This window comes from Daktulosphaira vitifoliae, unplaced genomic scaffold (assembly GCF_025091365.1).
Source record: "Daktulosphaira vitifoliae isolate Bord-2020 unplaced genomic scaffold, ASM2509136v1 Scaffold_4, whole genome shotgun sequence".
Lineage (NCBI taxonomy): Eukaryota > Metazoa > Arthropoda > Insecta > Hemiptera > Phylloxeridae > Daktulosphaira > Daktulosphaira vitifoliae.
In genome coordinates, this window is record NW_026099575.1 from 26,064,694 (window position 1) to 26,084,953 (window position 20,260).

The 20,260-nt window shown below is 26.1% G+C and overlaps 3 protein-coding genes across 6 annotated transcripts; 2 read left to right on the plus strand and 1 right to left on the minus strand.

Moving 5' to 3' along the window:
* Positions 1-930: 930 nt before the first annotated feature.
* Positions 931-6,860, plus strand: LOC126903607 (protein O-mannosyl-transferase TMTC4-like). 2 transcript variants are annotated; one of them, XM_050681897.1, is made up of 14 exons: positions 931-1,206; positions 1,270-1,501; positions 1,564-1,750; positions 1,808-1,993; positions 2,070-2,306; positions 2,372-2,580; positions 4,388-4,562; positions 4,651-4,859; positions 4,929-5,036; positions 5,356-5,497; positions 5,570-5,885; positions 5,970-6,128; positions 6,206-6,244; positions 6,610-6,860. In XM_050681897.1, the coding sequence occupies exons 1-12, from the start codon at positions 1,158-1,160 to the stop codon at positions 6,116-6,118; spliced, it is 2,199 nt and encodes a 732-aa protein (XP_050537854.1). In that variant the 5' UTR covers positions 931-1,157; the 3' UTR covers positions 6,119-6,128; positions 6,206-6,244; positions 6,610-6,860. The 2 variants fall into 2 exon arrangements, with proteins under 2 accessions (XP_050537854.1, XP_050537856.1); XM_050681899.1 differs by lacking the exon at positions 6,206-6,244.
* A 948-nt stretch (positions 6,861-7,808) lies between these two features.
* On the minus strand, positions 7,809-12,133 carry LOC126903609 (tRNA pseudouridine synthase Pus10). Of its 2 annotated transcripts, none has more exons than XM_050681900.1 (2): positions 12,017-12,133; positions 7,809-9,393 (listed from the first exon to the last, which is right to left on the minus strand). In XM_050681900.1, exon 2 carries the CDS (start codon positions 9,383-9,385, stop codon positions 7,982-7,984), a length of 1,404 nt encoding a protein of 467 aa, XP_050537857.1. In that variant the 5' UTR covers positions 9,386-9,393; positions 12,017-12,133; the 3' UTR covers positions 7,809-7,981. The 2 variants fall into 2 exon arrangements, with proteins under 2 accessions (XP_050537857.1, XP_050537858.1); XM_050681901.1 differs by lacking the exon at positions 12,017-12,133 and adding an exon at positions 10,387-10,490.
* Positions 11,774-19,360, plus strand: LOC126903610 (beta carbonic anhydrase 1). Of its 2 annotated transcripts, XM_050681903.1 has the most exons (6): positions 11,838-11,953; positions 12,283-12,500; positions 15,883-15,967; positions 17,523-17,662; positions 18,332-18,571; positions 18,790-19,360. In XM_050681903.1, exons 3-6 carry the CDS (start codon positions 15,907-15,909, stop codon positions 18,997-18,999), a joined length of 651 nt encoding a protein of 216 aa, XP_050537860.1. In that variant the 5' UTR covers positions 11,838-11,953; positions 12,283-12,500; positions 15,883-15,906; the 3' UTR covers positions 19,000-19,360. The 2 variants fall into 2 exon arrangements, with proteins under 2 accessions (XP_050537859.1, XP_050537860.1); XM_050681902.1 differs by lacking the exon at positions 12,283-12,500 and having other exon boundaries at positions 11,774-11,953.
* The last annotated feature ends 900 nt before the right edge of the window (positions 19,361-20,260 follow it).

A 20,260-nucleotide genomic window follows, 5' to 3' on the forward strand; every position in this document is an offset into this window, starting at 1 on the left:
CTTTTGTATAAAAACATCAATAAATAAACCAGAAATTGGTATTACAACAAAACATTTTTTTTTCAAATTAAAATAGGGATTGAATGAGTTGTGGGTACGCGAGAGCTTAGGACACTACCAAAATTTATATTATATTTTTATCGAACTTGAACCCATAAGCAAAGTGTATTAAGTGTATAAGCAAAGTACAGTATTAAGAAATGAAATCGTGTATAGATTATATCCGTATTTAATGATTAATAAAAACTTTCTTTTTCCTCGCCTTAATCCCAACTACTTGTGTTCGGTCACCCTTATTCTAAACTTCCACTTGACACGATCACCCATATCACACGTACTCATTCGCATTCAATTGCCTCTTTTGGTGTTTCTCTACCTCTTCTTCCTACAATATTCATTTTATATAACTGTTCTTACAGCTTCCGATTCCTCTTTTCTCATAACATGACCAAACCATGTTAGTCTATTTTCTCTCATCTTATCTACGATTGACGCTACAGATCCTATCTTCTCTAGTCACTACTCATCCATTTAAGCATTCTCATCTCTGCTATATTTCCTTGTGTGTTCAACACTCTGAACCATACAACATAGCTGGTCTCATTACAGTCTTATAGAATTTACCTTTTAGCCTCTTTAGAATTCTTTTATCGCATAACACACTAGACGCTTCTATTTACTTAATCCTGTGTCTTTTGTATTAAATAATTGTATATATATTATATACTACTTTTTTTATACAGTGCATATGCATTATTTTATCTAAGTACATATATGCCGTATATTTACCAAAACCTCTGTTTATTTTAAAATATAAAGTTCGATATAATCTAATCTAACTGTCAGTTTTCAAGGCGCTGCTATAGTAACGCTAAATATTTGTTGATCAATAGGATATATTTGAAATTGATAAGAGATATCAATTTGCCGGATATGTGGCTATTACATGAATCATGTTAAAAAATTTAATTAAGTAATTAAAAATACATTTTAGAACTGAAATTATTATTGTGTACATAATTTTTAATGTTAAAAATGAATTGATTAATATTAAATGATAATTAAATAGATTTAATAAAAAATATTTTGTCGCATCTTATTTTATTAAAAATATGTTTTTATTGTTATAAATTTTAAGGCAACTAAGTTATAACAGCATGAAAATTAAGAAAAGTGATTATTGTGATTCCTTACTACCTTTCCCAGGTTAAATTTTACATTAATTCATCATCTTTTAACACTAAAATTTAAATGAAAACATTTTTACAGTACTTCCAAATTGGGCATCCATTTTAAGTGTAGCAATAATATCTATCATATGTTATAGTACTTCTTATAAAGGAACATTTGTATTTGATGACACTGAAGCAGTTGTAAACAATTATGATGTCAACTTATCAACACCCATTTTTAAAATATTTAGTCATGACTTTTGGGGTACACGAATTCGAAATAATGCTAGTCATAAATCCTACAGACCTCTTACAATATTATCATTTCGGTATTTTGAATTAAATAATTATTTTTTAATTTTAACTATTTAACATTTCACTTTATTTTTAGATTTAATGTTTGGTTAAATAATGGAGAACTCTCTCCTAAATCATTTCACACAACCAACATTGTTTTACATGCTATTGTATCATGTCTTTTGTTACATGTGTATAACTTATTATTTGACAATAAAGGTGCCAAAACTTCATTATTAGCTTCTATAATGTTTGCTGTACATCCTGTCCATGTTGAAGTAGTATGTTATACAATTTTTTTTGTCCATTTTAAGTATTATTACAATCATATTTCCTAGGTTTCAAGCGTTGTTGGGCGAGCTGATTTACTAAGTGCATGTATGTTTTTAATTGTATTTATTATTTATTACCAGATATGTAGTGCTAAGCATATCAGCACAAAAACAAATTTTCTAACAACAATATTTTGTTGTATATTAAGTTTTATAGCTATGTTATGTAAAGAACAAGGAGTTATGGCTATGGTATACTATTTAAATACATTTTTATAAATAATTCTCATAATTTTATTCAATCTAATGTATTCATTGTTGTTTTAAGACTGTTTGTGGAGTATATGACTTATTTGTAGTGAACAAAATTACTTATCAAGCCATAATTAAAAATACAGCTTACAAAATCAATGGAATTATTAAAAAAGAAACGTATGAGAGATTAATAATTTTAGCAATTGGACATCTATCTATACTCTATGTAAGATGGTATATAATGGGCTCTCCGCCTATTTTTCAACATAATGATAATCCTGCATCATTTTTAAAATCTCCTGTTGAAAGAGTAAGTCTTTACAATTTTTTCTTATTTATTTATTTATTTTTTAACAATGACATAACTTTTTATAGATAATCAACTACAGTTATATTTATATAATTAACATATGGATAATGTTATGCCCAATTTGGCTGTGTTTTGATTGGTCAATGGGTTGCATACCATTGATAAAGTTAAATAAATTTCCTCAAGATCCTAGATTATTTTTAGTTTTTTTATTTTGGGCCATAATTATTTTGATCTCATACAAACTCATATTTTCCAGGGACTACTATTATAGGTATAATTATTAAAGATAAAATGGTTTTTTTTTTTTTTTAAGTAAAAGATCATAAAGTTACTATGTATAAAAAGTGGAGATTTTAACCGAGTAAGTAATGAAGTAAAGTAAGAATATGAACTTATGACTTAATTATTCTTAAGTCAAGTAATTGGAGTCGTCTAATAAAATTAAAACTAAAGAAAATTATATTTTAGTATGCATATCATTTAGAATTTATACTTATGTAATTGTCTTCTTCTTGGGTTTATTGGGTCTTTAAGGCCATTCCGTCTCACAACCAAGCTTCCATCCTTCTCTGTCCAACGCTAAATTTTTCTAATTGGAACCACCTCCCATCTGTCCAACATCCTTTTTTATAACATCTTCTCAGCACATTCTTGGTCTTCCCAAAGGTCTTTTACCTACAGGATTTTTTTCAATCACTGCAAGTAGTGCCGGATTTTGGTTCCTTCAAGCATGAACAGCCCACCATAGTCTTCTTCTGATAACCTTTAATATATTCGAACTATATAATGTTTCCAGCTCTATATCCTTTCTTTATCTTCACTCCCTAGTTATTTTGTCCTTGACTGGGCCATAAATTCTCCACAACACTTTTCTTACTAAGACAATGAATCTATTTTCGTTCAATTTCCTAAGTGGCCATGTTTCTGATCCATATAATATAACTGATCATATCAGGGATGTATATAATTGTTCTTTTGTTCTTTGCGATATTGCTCGTAAAATTAATATCTTAGTATTTTTCAGTTAAGATAGTACAGAGGTATTTGAATTGTTCTACCCTTTTAAATTCATAGTGATCTATTTTTATGGACTAATAGAACGGTAGTCCTCGTTTACTCAAAATCATACACTCAGTTTTTTCTTTGTTTACATATAGCCCCACTTTTGATGCTATTTTATATAGTCTACTGAAGAATATCTTTAATCTACCTTGAGATTCTTCCATCAATACTATGTCATTGGCATATCCTATCCTGTTGTCTAATACCTTCATTGGGTTTAATTATCATTTCTCTAATTATCTTCTCTAAAACCACGTTGAACAGAATCGGCAACAACAAAACGCCATGTCTTAGTCCCGATTTTACTGTAACCGGGCCAGATATTGAATTTCCTACTTGAAATTTTTTCATAATATTTAGTTAACTTTCTTTGTAAATACTGTCATACGCTTTTTTAAAGTCCACGAAAACTGTGCACTTTTTTTTTATCAAACTCCCATATTTTTTGATACAATTGTCTAATTATGAACATGTGATCCATCATAGATCTACCAGCTCTGAACCCTCTTTTGTAGTACCCGCCTATTATTTGATCTGTTTTTTTTTTAATCCTCTCTAACACATAATTCAAGAAAATATTTTATATGCCACATTTAGCAAAGATATTCAACGATAGTTGTTTCAATCTTGCTTATCACCTTTTTTGTGGATTGGACATACCACTGCCACTTTCTAATCATCTGGAAGTTTATCTGTTGTCCATACTCTGCTAATTACTTGCCAGATCCATTGTATAGCCTCTTCTCCCCTGGGGATTTGTGATTTTTTAGTCTCTGTACTTGTACTTTTATTTCCTCCTATGTAGGGTGTGGGAATTCTATGTAATTGTCTAGCAATCATTATTTTCTTATTTTGTCATAAGCAACCTATTATTTTATTCAGTGCAATATTTTCTAATGTGATGAGACTTTTTATTCATGAATATTCTAATTTAGTCCATTACCAGTGAAATTTAAATAGCTAATTTTTTGTTTAGCTGATGTAGAAGTCATAATATGATTACTTTTTTATTGCAGACAAATCCAAATAGGATTTCTATTAGGAGTTTTAACATTTTTGCCAGCTTCCAATTTATTTTTTAAAGTCGGTTTTGTGATTGCTGAACGAGTTTTGTATTTACCATCTGCGGGATTTATATTATTAGTGGTGTTGGGCATTAGAAAACTATGTAAGGAACACTTGATGAAAGAAGTAAGTATAAAAAATATTTATTAGATTATGGGGAAAAAATCCTATATATGAAATACAATTGATCCATACTGTTTTTATGGAATATTAGATAATAGGTACATGTGTAATTGTTATGCTTATTATACAATCCATAAGAACTTACCAAAGAAGTGAAGAATGGAACACTGAATTTATTTTATTTCAAAGTGCCTTAAAAGTTTGCCCAATGAATGCCAAAGTACATTATAATCTAGCAAAAAACTTAGCTGATTCTGGAAATACAATAGAAGCTATAAATAGATATAGATACGCTTTAAAGTAATTACTAGAAAATTGATTTTAAATATTTGTTAGAAATTTTATGAATTTAGTTCTACATTTTCTCAGACTTCATCCAGAGTATGATCAAGCTATGAATAATTTAGCAAATATTCTAAAAGATCAAAACAATCTTGAGGAAGCTAAAACTTTATTAGAAAAAGCTGTTAGTATCAGGTAATTTGATTCACATATTTTATTATTTTGAACCATAGGTTCAGATTATAATCTTAAATTGAAAACATTTAGTATTTGTGATAAACATTGAATACATTTTTAAACAATTGAATACATTCATCAAAATAACTTACATAGTGGTGTACTTAAGAGAGCGGTTATATTTAAAATTTGAATTGTTTACTATCCTCTCCAATTTTTATATGAATACGTTATTCTTTTAGTAATTGAGAGTTGATCACTATCCTCCTTCTCATGATACGCTCTTAAATTTACTATTACCTAAATTTTAAATACATATAAATTTTTGTGTTTATAGGCATAATTTTGCAGCTGCTTGGATGAATTTGGGAATTGTATTATCTGGCTTGAAAAAATATGATGAAGCTGAATCTGCTTATATTAGAGCATTAAGTCACCGCCGTAGATATCCACATTGTTACTATAACTTAGGAAACCTTGTATAACACTTATTATAAAATAATAATTTTTTTCAATTTAAATATCAATCATTAAAATAAATTTTTTTTTAGTATTTGGAACAAGGGAAAAATACTAAAGCATTACTTGCATGGCAAAATGCTACATTTCAACAACCTACTCATGTAATAGCATGGAGTAATATGATTGTTATGTTAGATACAATTGGTGAACTCAAACGAGCTGAAAATGTTGCTCAAAAAGCCTTATCAATTATGCCTAATGAACCTAGTTTACATTTCAATATGGCTAATACACTTGGAAAATTAAATAAATTTTCAGAATCTGAAAAACATTTCCTAACAGCAATTCAGCTAAAACAAAATACAAATGATACTAAGTTAATGGCATTATATCATGCAAATTTAGGTATAATATAAAAACTTATTATAATGATATATAACTATTTATTCCTTGGTTTATTTATATTTTTTTTATTATTATTAATACCAGGTGTTTTATATCATCGATGGAAAAAATATGAATTAGCAGAATCTCATTATTTACAAGCAATAAGCTTTGATTCTAATATGCAAAGTCCAAAAGACAACCTCAAAAGTCTTCGTAGATATACAAATGATTCATATCTCTCTAATAATTAGATTAATTTTAGTAAATATTTAAACTATTAAATGTAACAAAACAGTTACTAATATGACACTAGTATATATTTTGAATGAAAATTTTAGGTTTTACTATTATGAGTAACTAGAATCTATGAAGTTAGGGTAACTATTTTATTTTTATTTAAAGTGTAGTAGTATCATATAAAAAATGATTTTCCAAATAATTCCAACTCGTATCAACAAAATCACTTTGATGTTTTTAGATTGTAGTTACCTTTTTAACACTTTTTTTAATATTTTTTGTAATTAAATTTTTTCATTCCAAATTTCAATTTTATTAAATCCTACTATCATAATAAAAGTATACTATAAAATAATGCTGACTAATCACTTATTTCAAAACATTGAGTTTTAACTTATCATTAATTTTTTTTTTTTTGAAATAATAATATAAATTTATTTTAAAGCCAATAAAATTAAACATTAAGTTTTATTATTAATTTTTATTTATTTATTTATATCTATAGGATAAGCTCAAGTTATAGAGTACAGGTAATTTATTATTATTATTATTATCATTTTTTTTTTTTAAATTATGTTTTACATCTTCTCTAAAAGTTATTGTTAGTACCAGAGAGGATGAAAAAACCTGTATAGCTCAAACAATATAAGTGCTATAAAAAATTGTTTTCATATTAATTGTAGAAAATTTCTTTTAAATCCAACTAATAAAATAATGATAAAATTCTCCTTTTTAATAACCAGAAAACTAAATTCATACATTAATTATGAATTAGTCATTAAGTAAAATATTTTTTTTTACATTTTCATTTAATACATTGTTTTATTTATAATTGTTGAATCTTTAGTTACCATATTTTAAAATTTATTTTTAATTGAAATATATACATATTCTAAGTTCTGCTATAAATTATTTCTGTTGAATTTATGACTGCAATATTGATCATAATAAATTTTAATTTACTGTTTTTAATATTTGCATAACATGTGCATGTATGTGTAATATCTAAAAAACATGCAATTTTTTTTAACTTCCTTGATAGAAGTATAACTTTTAGAGTACCCAAGAGTACTGCTAAGAAAGTTAGTTAATAATTATAATAAAATTAAATTAGAAAAATAATTTATAGTAGGTAAATATTTATTATATTTAAATATCTTTTACTTTTAATTAAAAAAAAAACATTTCAGTTGTTATTTATTTATTATTATTTTTTTAAAATATTAATGTGAGTATTTTGGTTGTGATATTTTTGTTATTTTTATTTATTTGTAATTTTAATTTATAATATTTCTACTTTAAGTTATCATGAAAATGAATGTATCAGTAGTTTAAAACATAAAATCTCTACTAACTATTTTCTGTTTCAATTATCTATTTATGTACTTAATATATATTTTACTTAAAATTTTAAAATTAAATTTATTTAATTTTACCAAAATATGTAATCTAATTGTGTATGTAAATTTTAAAATTTATCTTTAAAGATTACTATGCCAGAACTCCCATAGCTGTCATGTAAACTACACTCATATTAGATTAGTATTTTATTTTGTGATAGTTCTAAAATCATAATGCTTTTCATGAAATTTATTAGAAGCATTTACATTTCATTATAATTTTAAGAACTTTTTTGTATTAAAAATTTAATTCTAAGCTGTCAATTAATTTCAGTGAAAACAAAATGATTATGCTATTTCAAAATAAGTTTGTAATAGTTCAAAATATATTTTATTTAATGAAAGATATTTCATACATTGTATATTACAAATGTAATTTATGTTGATGAGTCAATAAAGAAATAGTTCATAACATTTTTTTCAAAATCTTTTGTTTTAATAAAATTATGAAAAATAAAAATAAACTATTAAATTAATTTAATAATTAACTGGGGGTGGCCAATCTAATTCAATATTTAAAACATCTAATGCTAATATATCAACTGTATTATTTTGTAAAATTGTCCTAAGACAAGGTGTTGTACGGCCAAAATCTCCATGGACAAATTCTTTAATATATGTTCCAGCTTGAGTAGAAAGAATAACATTAAAAAATAAACAACCATTTTTAACATTAACTTCTATTGGACTAACACTTAAAGAGTGTATAGTTCTTTTTCTGGCCATATTAGCTCTTCTATGTAATACTCTAATAGGAGTATTTTGAACTATATCAAATGGTGTACAGTTATTAAGTTTATTCAAGTCTAGCAGTTCACCTTTGACATAACAAAATGCTTGGTAAACTTTTATTTTAAATTCTTCGCCTAATTTTAACTCTTTAAGGTCACCTTTTAAAACACTTTGCAAGTGTTTGACTGTCACTTGTGAATTTTTATTTATATCATTTTCAATTTCTCTAAATGTTTCATAGCTAAACTTGGTTTTTTTTGGATTTACTAGTTCTATAGTAAATGGTCTACCTTTTCCTAACATCCTCACATCAATATCTTCTCTACCAGATGAAGAAAATCTGAAACTATCAACTAATGTATAATTTTTTATTGGCTCTAATATTATTTCTTCTACAGAACTTTCTAGGCGTCTTTCTTGATCCACTATCCAAGGAGTTTGAGAAAGTGTTCTAGACCATTTATTATATCGCCCAGCAATATATACACTGTCATGTCTAGAAGATATATTTTTAAAGGAAATAGTTGACATTGGTATAGAAGGTAAGTCACCATATTGACTTTCAAAATCTTTATTATTCATTTGTGATAAAATATCTTGAAGATTTTTATTACTTAATTTTACTAATGTATTTAATTGATCACATTCTTCTTTATCATATTCATAATGAAAAGACACAGTTATTAATAAGGGTGAATGTACGCTAAAATGTTTTCCTGTGGATTTTACAATAGCATCTTCAGCCATGAGTTTCCAAGCATCTTTCAGGCAAACATAAACTGTTGGGATCGTTGGATTAACTGATACTCTCACTTTTGATACATATAAAGATATAGAATGACTTCTTATTATTGTACACATTGGTAAATTGAATGCTATATTAAATGTATCTGAGTCATAATTAGCTGATTTTAAATAGGAAATAATTTCATTGATGATTTCATCTTTTTGAGGATTCTGAAATAAACCTAAGCATGCAATGCATGGATTATTTTTAAGGCGTTTTGATTCCTCATGATCTTGAGATGATGCTGCAATCAATTTGTTAACATCCACTGCTGATGGCTTGGTTAAATGTCTAGAGGCGCATACATTACAACATCCAAATTTCAACAAGTTTTGATGTATATCATCTATATTTTGTTCCATATTGATATCTGTAATTTCAATTACTTAAATCAATAGTGATGTTATGTAAAAAATCTATCTTCTAAATTAACTGACCATATAAAAAACATATGTTCTATAAAATACAAGCATAAACACTAAAGAATAGCTTTTAAAAGTTTAGTATAGAAGTTATTTTGAAGGAATAAACTTAACTAATGCAAAGATAATGTATACAAATAATTAAGATTGTTACTAATTCTATATAAGACTCTCTTAAAATTAAAATGATATTTCAACATAAAGGCTTACTACCCTGGTTGAAGATCTTTTTTTAGGGTATGTTTTCCTCATTCAGTAGCGTATTTACAGAGACTTCAATATGTCCACACTCCCCACAGGGTATAAAATCATACACAGTGGTAATCGAAGGGTGAAGTTTCCAATTACTTGGTTTTAAAAGCTATTTGCTCTCCTATTATACTTTCCTTACAAAATTTTTAAATACGCTACTGCGTGTCCTTATTAACCTTGCAGATTACAATTTTGAATACGAAATTTAAAAAATTCATCACTAAATTAAAAAGTTCTGTTAGGAGACCACACCTACCAGTCATCAATGTTGAAAATGAATTTTGTAATTGATATATATATATATCTCGTCGATAATCGACTATCTAAAAATAATTAATACTTCGATACAAATTGAAAATAAAAGTAAGAGAAAAAAATTATGTAATACGACAAAACCCTTTTTCTTAATATACGAATTATAAGCAGCTCAACGCAATATGTAAATTAGACGATGACTATTGTTTTCACAAACTAAAAAATATTCGCAATATTTTATTTTATATAGCTTTAAATTTTATTCTAAATTTGAAATCTTTCAAAATATATTATTCTGCAATTTTATGTTATTAAAATAATAGTTAAAATCAAATTTATAAAATAAATTAGTTATCTTATTAAACAGTCAAACGATACGATAGTTAACTAAAATTTATATATTATAGTAGTACATTTCTAAAAAATTGACATACTTATTTTTAAAATATTTTAACTTTTTACTATCAATCAAGAGAAAAATGGAAGGATTTTTGAACACGAATAATCTAAGACAGGTAGTTAGAGACCATCACCAAAGATATCTGAAATTATAAATAGATTATCTTTCGCTTAGCAAATGAATCCGGTAGTGCAAACAAAATTTTTTTTTTGGAGGAGAGGATTTTTTTAGGTAGTGTTTGCACTACTGAACAATGCAGACCCACAACAGCGCTTGTCAGCCATTTTATATGTCGTTATATTTGAAAAATATAACTTATACTATTTATAATATTTTACCTGGAAGCAAAGGTCATTTTTTCTTACACAACGAAATTCTAAATGACTGTCAGAGAAAAATAGATAATTTCAATCACAACTATTGAAATTCACAAATTATCTTTTAATTTACATAATTAATGGTTGGAATGTATGGAAGAGAATAGATTAAGGGGTTTAACTCTTCCCATAACAACATTTTTTAACATTAATCAATTATATTAAAAATAATAGGGTGGATATTACGTTATACGTTATTTATATATCTACATCTCTGTTTGAAAGTAGTCGACCGTTGGCAAACATTCAGCCTAAATCTTAAGGGAATTAAAATAACTTTATTTGATAACTAAAAAGTTAATTTTTTTTTAAAGAACAAAAAAAGTCATAAAATTTCGTAAACTGAAAGTGGTAATTTATTAGTTAAATTTATGTGTTTTATTGACATTATAAATTTTAAAATAAATGTCGATTTTTACATTATCTAATTTAGATTCATTTTATATAATCATCTCAGCCCAAAGATTGTCTAAACATAGTTGAGACTATACTTCATAAAATTTGAAAAAATTTATATCATTAATGTTATAAATTAATTTTATATTAATCATAATATAGGATATGTGTAGTTATATATTATATAGGTACACAATTTGAATTTAAGTTTTTTTTAAGTAAGTAGAAGTTTCATATTTATTTTAAAAAATAATGCCAATTTTAGTTTTTAATTTTATAAAATATAAAAGAAATTCACTAACTATCAAGGCAATGTTTTTAGTCTAAGTATCTACCTAGAATTTTGAAGTATAAGATTGTCAATTTTTAACGTAAAATATTTTATCATGATTATTTACATTATTGACAATAACTGTAACTCAAATGGTATATTTTACGAGAGGGCATGACCGTAGGACAGCGATAAAAGTAATACTTCATTAATAATTAATGATAAAAATAACATTATGCAACTATATATCTAAAAGTAAGTTTAAATGTACGTTTATAAGGGCCGAGGGGGAAAAGTAATAAAATATAATAAACCAACTACTCGCTAGGCGAACGCCCTTGAATTTAATTTAAGGTCGATCACTACTAACAGCTGAGCAGTAGAAGCCATTTAAACAACAGTGACGGTAGTGTGCGATCAAAATAGTAGGGCCGGTCGCGCGCGGCACAAAAGCTAACACTGTCATGGATCGGATATTCCGGGGTATAATGAAATATAGAGACACGACTCGGAACCGAATGGTTGAACAATTTGTCCAAGTAAAAAACAAACCAGAAGTAAGTGAAAAGTAAAAATCATTACTTCTCTTTTTGAATTAACGTATACATCAATAAGTTTACCTTGTTAGTTTGTCTTCGTTCATTAATAGCTCTGAATCCTATGCTTAAAGTTTGATTTTGCAATATGAACAAATGGTTATCATAATATTATCAATTTATCAAAACAAAAACATGTCTTGTTATCAAAAACACAGTGTGACCACCTAAATAATACAATATTTACTAAAAATATCTTCTCATTAACTCATTAAATATATATATATTTTTTTAAAAAAATATATATATTATGGAAACTTGTTTAACGAAATACTTATTATCATTGATAGCACTACGACTTTTAAGACATTAGGCAAATCAAGCGAGGATCAGATGACATTTTTGTGGGCCATTACTTTCATATCCCCCTTGTAACTGCACCTAGGGCAAATTATAAACACAAACTTATTCAACAAAATATAAAATAAATCATTAGAATAATATTTTTACTAATCGAAAAATGTCAGAAATTAACTGCCTTTCTCAGTAAATATATCGACAGAAATCAGTAAGTCATCAACAAATTTAATTTAAAGTAGAGTTGAATTAATAATTTAAAAAAAAAATTTACAAGCCTATACTAAACTATAAACGATGTAATATATGGCTGACCACTAATTTTTTCCTAAAGTAATAATAATTTCGTATAAAAATGTATTGATTTTGTTAACTGTAAAATTTAAATTTTGATTAATAAGTAATATTTTTTTAGGTCCATCCCTTTTCCCTTATAAGTGTACCAATTATAATTTTTTTTAATAGCAACATACATGTTTAACAAGTTCAAACTAACTATAAAAAAGGTGACAATACTATATATTAATAACGTCAAAAAGAAAGCAAAACAGAATAACAGCAAAAGTAAAAATATGTCGGATTTTTTGGGAAATATAATTGTAAAAAGATTATTATTATACATGTTTATACATACATATATGCATTGTAATCTTATCTTGATCGTTTTATGTTACACACTGTGAACATTAAATACTTAAGTTGTGAAATTCGAGTATTTAGTATTTGTAGTGTGAAGTTTTCAATTTTTTTTTTGTTATGGAATTTTATAAATCAAATAAATATAAACTACTATTAATGTATAATGGTTATACTTATCAAGAAGATTAAATTTTTAAAGACTCTTAGTATTGGAAATGTTTAGATATTAAATGTAAAGGTCTGACCACTAACAACAACATAATAAATAATTTTTTACTTTATTGTAAAATTTAACAATTGGATTGTGCATGGTACATTTAAATGTTGTCCGAATTTTTTTATTCTGTTAAACAACCTTATCACTAGACTTAACTATATCAGATTTTGAAAAAGATTAATTGATGCTGTAAGAACATTTATTACTATGTTCTTACCAGTTATATTACACACGTTTTATTTCCATTTACTTAATTGGTAATACATATTAATTAGCATAGGGGAGATGCTGATGTGATAATTCTACTCGTTTGTAGGCCGGAGCTATTGACGTCGAATTAACAAAAGGCAGTTGTGTTTGAGTGGTCGTTATAGACATAGTTTTCAATACTATTACTTTCGTCTTATTTATATTATTTATAACTTAACTTATTTTATTCAACGACCCATCTATCGCCAATGTCATCCGCACATACATCGTCAGCTTAGTAGGCATAGTATATAAACAAGATATAACTAATCGTAATTTTCAACAAATTTGCACTTATATTAATATAGTAAATATCCACATATCATTTATCAAAATTCTTGATTTTAGATTCTATGCGAAGCTGTTAAGGTATTAGTTTTTTTGATGCGTTTTTTTTTTTGTGTCTGTTACCACTTTTTCTTAGCTCTCACCAAACTTATTTCTTTCAACGATACGTCAAAAGATCGCAAATCGTATCTAGTAGAAGATATGGCCCTTAAAAATTGAAAAAATCTCCCTCGTTCCTCGTAAATGGGAGAAATCTCCAACAAAATAACAAATTAAAAATTTTTTTTTTTTATAGAACTTTTTCAACTTAACTTTTGAAAGTGTTTTGGAAAGTCTGACAATTTTATGTATATCTTAAATTAAAGCTTATGTAATATACTTTATTATAGAAAAAAAAATTTCGGACTTTTTTTGTCTTCACAGTGAAAATTGTTACCAAATACTATTTTTATGTGAATAATTGTCGATTTTATATTTTTAATTTTATAATGCTATAACTTTTTGAAAAATATATGGATCAATACAATATTTTTATAATAAATACTATTTATATACTTCTTTCATTCGACACACTTATTTTTTAAATAAAACCATTCCCCTTTATATATTTATACATTATAAATATATATATGTATATAAATTTATATTACATTTATAAACCAAAAACTTGTAATCAGGATATAAATAAGAAAATAGGAGATCATATCGCTTTTAGAATAATCCATCAATTTTTTAAAATTAAACACTATCTACAGATTTGATCGAAGCGTTTTTCATAATAGTGATTTTAATCACTGTTAGATATCATTATACTTGACCCAACTATGCCACATCACCACTGTGCTAGGTTTTTTTTTTTTTTTTACCAGATAGCTCAATTTTTATAATTAAAAACATGAAAAAACAACTTATAATCTAGAGCCTATAACTTCACTAGGTTTGCTCATAATAGCTAACTTTATCATCTTATTACACAAAAGTGACTAAACGAATTTTTTCAAATTGACATAGTACTTACCTTTATGCAATTAAAATTCTGGTGAAAATTTGATGATGGAGAAATAATTTTAACATCACTTATAGAATTTACAAAATTTACAATTTACGTATTATAGAAAATCCACAAACTACGTAATTTTCAAAATTTTATTTTTATTTTTTTTTTGCGTTCTGTACTAGATTGTTATTGGGACTGATAACAAAATCCTAGGAGCAATGACGAAGTTCGGAAAAGCTCCATTATTTTTCTTTATAAAGTTAAGTACATCAATAGATATTGTTGATTCTTCGACTATGTTTTGACAAATTAAGAATTTTTTAAATAAATCATACGCTCAAATATCTTTTTCATCTTCAGATTGTTGATCATTCAATTAGATCAAATAATTTTTCTTAACAATTAACCTATTCATATATAACTTATTATACATTTCGTTATAATTTAGTCTACAATGTAATTTAATTCTATATATATATATTATATATAAATAAACGTTGTATTTCTGTTTACATCATACCTAATTATAATCAATTACAAAGTTATCAGACCCAATAACTTAATCTAGTACAGAACGCAGAAAAAATACAAAAAATAAAAATAAAATGTTGAAATTTATGTAGTTTGTGGATTTTCTATAATACGTAAATTGTAAATTTTTCAAATTCTATAAGTGATGTTAAAATTATTTCTCCATCATCAAATTTTCACCAGAAATTTTAATTGCATAAAGGTAGGTACTACATAGGTACTATGTAAATATGAAAAAATTCGTTTAGTCACTTTTGTGTAATGAGATGATAAAGTTGGCTATTTTCAGCAAAACCATGTGTATTCAAGACCGTAAAACGATACAAAAAAAATTATAAATATGATATGGGTTAAAAGTACACAACTAAAAGTTTTTGAAAAGAAAAAAAATTTTTATTTTGACCTTCAAATTTTGATATTAAAATACAACACAATAAAAAAATTTAAATAAAAATTTCGATGTTTAAAAAAAATCAAAATTCATAAACTTAAGAATGAAATTAAAGTACTATTTAATATGAGTAAAATAGTGCTAGTTCCACAATATACATTTATAAAGTATTTTTGAACAAATTTAACTATTTATTTGTATATTACATGGTTTATGCAGATACGTTGTCTGTGTATTTGGAAATTATTATTTTAGAATGTTTTTTTTTTTTAATTTTTTAGCCTAAAGCAGTTTTTTTTACATGTATGGATAGTCGAATGTTGCCAGCGAGATTCACTGAAACTAATGTCGGTGATATGTTTGTTGGTAAGTACACTTTTGAAAATTCAGGCGTTAAGTTTAAGCAAATCTTTTGGAAATTATTAACAGATAATTAGGATATAAGAAATTTTTTTTATTTTTGCAATGGGAAATGTACAAAATAAGTATACAATTAAAGGGTACAAGAGAAAAACTGTAATAGTTTATACCTGTATATTTCTCAGGACAGTAAAAATAAAAATAAAAAATCCTATATTTTTAATGCTAAAACAAAAATAGATTCTATAGAGTCCTAGTGCTAATCCGGTCCTTGTTAGTCCAAACATCCGGACAAGCAATTTTTATTATTAACTAATATAATATTGTATATTAAATATTAATGTATAATATTTATATATGTACACGGTACACATATATTATAATAATTTATATACTATATTTAAAAAAATAAGCGGATACGTATTTTGGAAACAATGTTAACATAATTAACGCTAAACACATACTGACACCCCAACCGGAAAAACTCCCTTATATATCTCTAGTGACTTTAAGACTAAGTAGTATTAACACATTTTGCCAGTTTACCCAAGTTTAATAAAAAAATTTTCAGTGGACCAAGATCCCAATAAATGAAATTGTTCTTATTTTTAAACATTTATATTGCTTCTCTTATATTAATTTCTTTGAAATTATTTACATTTTAATTAGTTTTATGGCTTTAATATAGTGATTATATGCCAATAAAATAAAGCTTATAAGCTACTGAATCAAACCATGAAATCAAAATCGAAAATAATAGATTATTATAGTGTTTTCTCCGTACCTTTGTTGTACTTTTCTCTGTACCTTTATTGTATCAAATCGAACAACGTTTATTACTTTTGATATAATTATAATTTTGTTAAATTTTTTTTAAAAATAATTATTGTCTTCTTGAACACGATTAAAGTACATTTTTTATTTTTTATTATTAATAAGAAAAAAATTAATTTTTTCCAAATTTTCAAAATAGCCATTTTTTAACCTTTTTCTAAAAAAAATGTATGGGTCGATAATAATTGTTGAATTATAAGCAATTTAATATATAGAGTGAATATGTAGTCAGCTACAGGTTCAGCTCGTATTGGTGTACGTATACTCCGTCCATGTTCCATGCCTATTCTATGCATTAAAATGTTTATAACTAAATGAGTACTACTTATACTAAAATTGTTATCAACCCATTAAGATTTTTAAGAAAAGCTAAAAAATTGTATAGTTCACTTATTGGTTGGATTCTTAGCAGCTCCATAACCATTTTTTAACAGCCCATTTAATCTAAGTAACGTATTAAAAAAGCAATCTTTCCCAATATTAATGGTGTAGTGTCACATATATGCTTACATCATCTCAATTAAAAAACAATTGAACAAATAAAAGTCAGGATTATACGAACTATCCAATAAGAAAGCAATATATAGAACCACGTAAAAAATAGTTTATGATACAAATATAATGCAAATTCTCGATTAAAAAGAATATTAAGTCTTAACGAGAACTGTAAACTAATTTTTATTGTTCGATTCCTGAATTTTTGGTTGAATATTAATGATATTTTTAGTAAGAAATGCTGGAAATTTGATTCCTCATTCGCAACATTTCCTTGATGAATACACCACCTGCGAACCAGCTGCACTGGAACTTGGATGTGTTCATAACGATATAAGGCATGTTATTGTTTGCGGGCATTCTGATTGCAAAGTACATAATTATAATTTTTTAATAAATATTAGCATTCACAAACTTTAAATTTATTTAAAAAATTTAAATTAGAAAAAATTATAATTAAAAAATATTGTTCTCGTTCATAATTTGTATTTATTTTAATTTATTATATATTATGTAATAAATTATTATTTTAGAACGTATGAAAGATATAATACTAAGTTCATTTTAAACGTAATATTTTTCCTTTATAAATGAAATAAAAATAATTCAAATGATATTATTCATAAAATTATACTTGTTCTATTAAGAAAAATACGATGTTTGTGACCAATATATCATTTTAAATTATTGAACATTTTATAAACTTATGTATTTGTTAGTTATATCCATGTTTATTTGGTGAATGGTATACTGCTACTGTTCGTCCATTTTGGTTGGATCGACAGTGACTAATCTTTAAAACGACCCTTAACTAATCAAAATCGAGTTTGGTTTTATGGTCTATCGGAATGAGAGTAACCACCATTATAAAAAATCTTTGAGGACCGCACCCCTTATAAACAATTTGTATTCTAGACGAATACTACAACCCTAATTTCACGGTATATACAATAACACGCAGATTTATCATATTGCTACTCAGGCACCCTAATAATAATGTACATAATCATAATATTAATAACAATAATATTATTATATCAGGCTATGAACTTATTGCACTTACTCAGAGATACCGAATTCGCCAGTATTGACAATCGCCGTCTATCGCCATTACGAGCATGGCTTTGCACACATGCCATTTCTTCTTTGGAGAAATTTCAACAATTAGAAACATCAGGATTTGATACGCCACTAGTGTTCCAAGCCGAAACACCTTTGCGGAAAATTATCGCCTACATTGATCCCGAGAACAAGTTTTCCATCACTGACAAATTGTCACAGGTAAGTCGATAATGTAAAAAACATTCCCATTCAGGTTTTTAAATTATTTATAATATGTTGGTCCATTTTAAAAATATTGATATTTGCGTTTCAAAAGTTATTTGATAACTTTTTATCCAACAAGCATTGAATAATAATTTAGTTTCTAATAGCCTCGTGATTTACATGATGGCTATTTGAAATCCATAATAAACAAAAATTACTATGACTTTATTTAGGTGAATACTTTGCAACAATTACAAAACATCGCCAGCTACGGGTTCCTTAAAAAACGACTAGAGACCTATGACCTACACATTCATGCCCTATGGTTCGACATATATACCGGGGACATTTACTATTTCAGTAGACAGAGTAAAAAATTTATCGAAATCAACGAGGTGAACATTGAAAAATTAGTGGAAGAGGTGGACAAATATTACAGTTGAACCGTTTGGTTAATACTGTATGCCATTCAAAATGCACAAACGAAACAAAAGGACTTAAAACTGGTCCTTTAAGTTTTTTCCTGACTTATTTTGTATTTTACTATATACAAACACACACATTCCGTTGAAAAACATTCCACGCAGGCAGTTGTTACCGTACTTAAATTGTACACATATTATTTATTGTTGTATTTCATAGTTTTCTAAATATTCGTCCAAGTGATTTTGAATCTCTCGCAACATATATTTATTCGAGTGTTTCTTTTCTAACAACATTATTACTGTTACTTATTATAATATATAATTATTGTTATTCCAATTTTTATTGTTTAATGAAAAAATAAACAAACTAATTTTTATACACCGCTCTTAAGGTTACTCATACCAATATACATCCGATAGCGATGTGTAATTGGTACCTCCTCTTATACATTACATTTAAGTTTACAGTGTTAACAAAATAGATACTCAAAGAAAATTGTAGAACAACCGCGACGATTGACGGACTTGGCATACCATTGTTTCTTGTATTGGATAAGTAGAGCATGAAAATCCATGGTAGCAGGATGCTGCGTGAAAGAGAAAGCAAAATTATTTCTTTGTCACAGTTTTCCATGCCATCGTATACTTTATAAACAATTTTTTGTCACGGCTAATGCGCTGAAAGAATACCAACATAATTTCCACCTCGAACAAGTAAACTCATCGAAAGGTAATCACATCTTAAATCATTTCCACCACTTAAAAGCAACAAAAATTTTAATATTTTTAGATCGCATTAAAAGTTAACAATTATTTGTAATCGTAATGAGTCATTGACTAAATTATAATTTTGTGTAATATATAAATACAATTATAATTTACAGAATAATCCTATAGGATAAAATATTAATTGAAATAAATTATATATATATTGGATTCTCTTCATAATAATTATTTGATACGTGCGTTACAATATAAAAGTTCAGATCATTAAACACCTTAAAATATTTAATTGAACTTATAATTAGTGGATATATTACTACAATTCCATGAAAACATTTCTTAATTAACTATTTTTTACGCCACCCAATTAATTATTAGGAGTACTCTCAATACTCTTACTGATTAACAAATTCATGGATATTATACTTTATGAAAGTATATTAATATACATTTTGTATTCTTTATTAAGTCAATTTTATTTAATTGATTCAATCGGTAGTGATTTCTAGAAACAAGTTACTAGTTAAGCATGTATATGTAAAAGTCTTATCAGACT

Coding starts and splice junctions, on each gene's coding strand:
- LOC126903609 (XM_050681900.1), bottom strand. CDS start 9,385: ATGGAACAAAATATAGATGATATACATCAAAACTTGTTGAAATTTGGA.
- LOC126903607 (XM_050681897.1), top strand. CDS start 1,158: ATGAAAATTAAGAAAAGTGATTATTGTGATTCCTTACTACCTTTCCCA. Junction 1,751..1,807: donor ATCCTGTCCATGTTGAAGTA/GTATGTTATACA, acceptor CATATTTCCTAG/GTTTCAAGCGTTGTTGGGCG. Junction 5,886..5,969: donor ATTATATCATGCAAATTTAG/GTATAATATAAA, acceptor TATTAATACCAG/GTGTTTTATATCATCGATGG.
- LOC126903610 (XM_050681902.1), top strand. CDS start 11,861: ATGGATCGGATATTCCGGGGTATAATGAAATATAGAGACACGACTCGG. Junction 11,954..15,882: donor AAGTAAAAAACAAACCAGAA/GTAAGTGAAAAG, acceptor TTAATTTTTTAG/CCTAAAGCAGTTTTTTTTAC. Junction 17,663..18,331: donor GCGGGCATTCTGATTGCAAA/GTACATAATTAT, acceptor TTATTATATCAG/GCTATGAACTTATTGCACTT.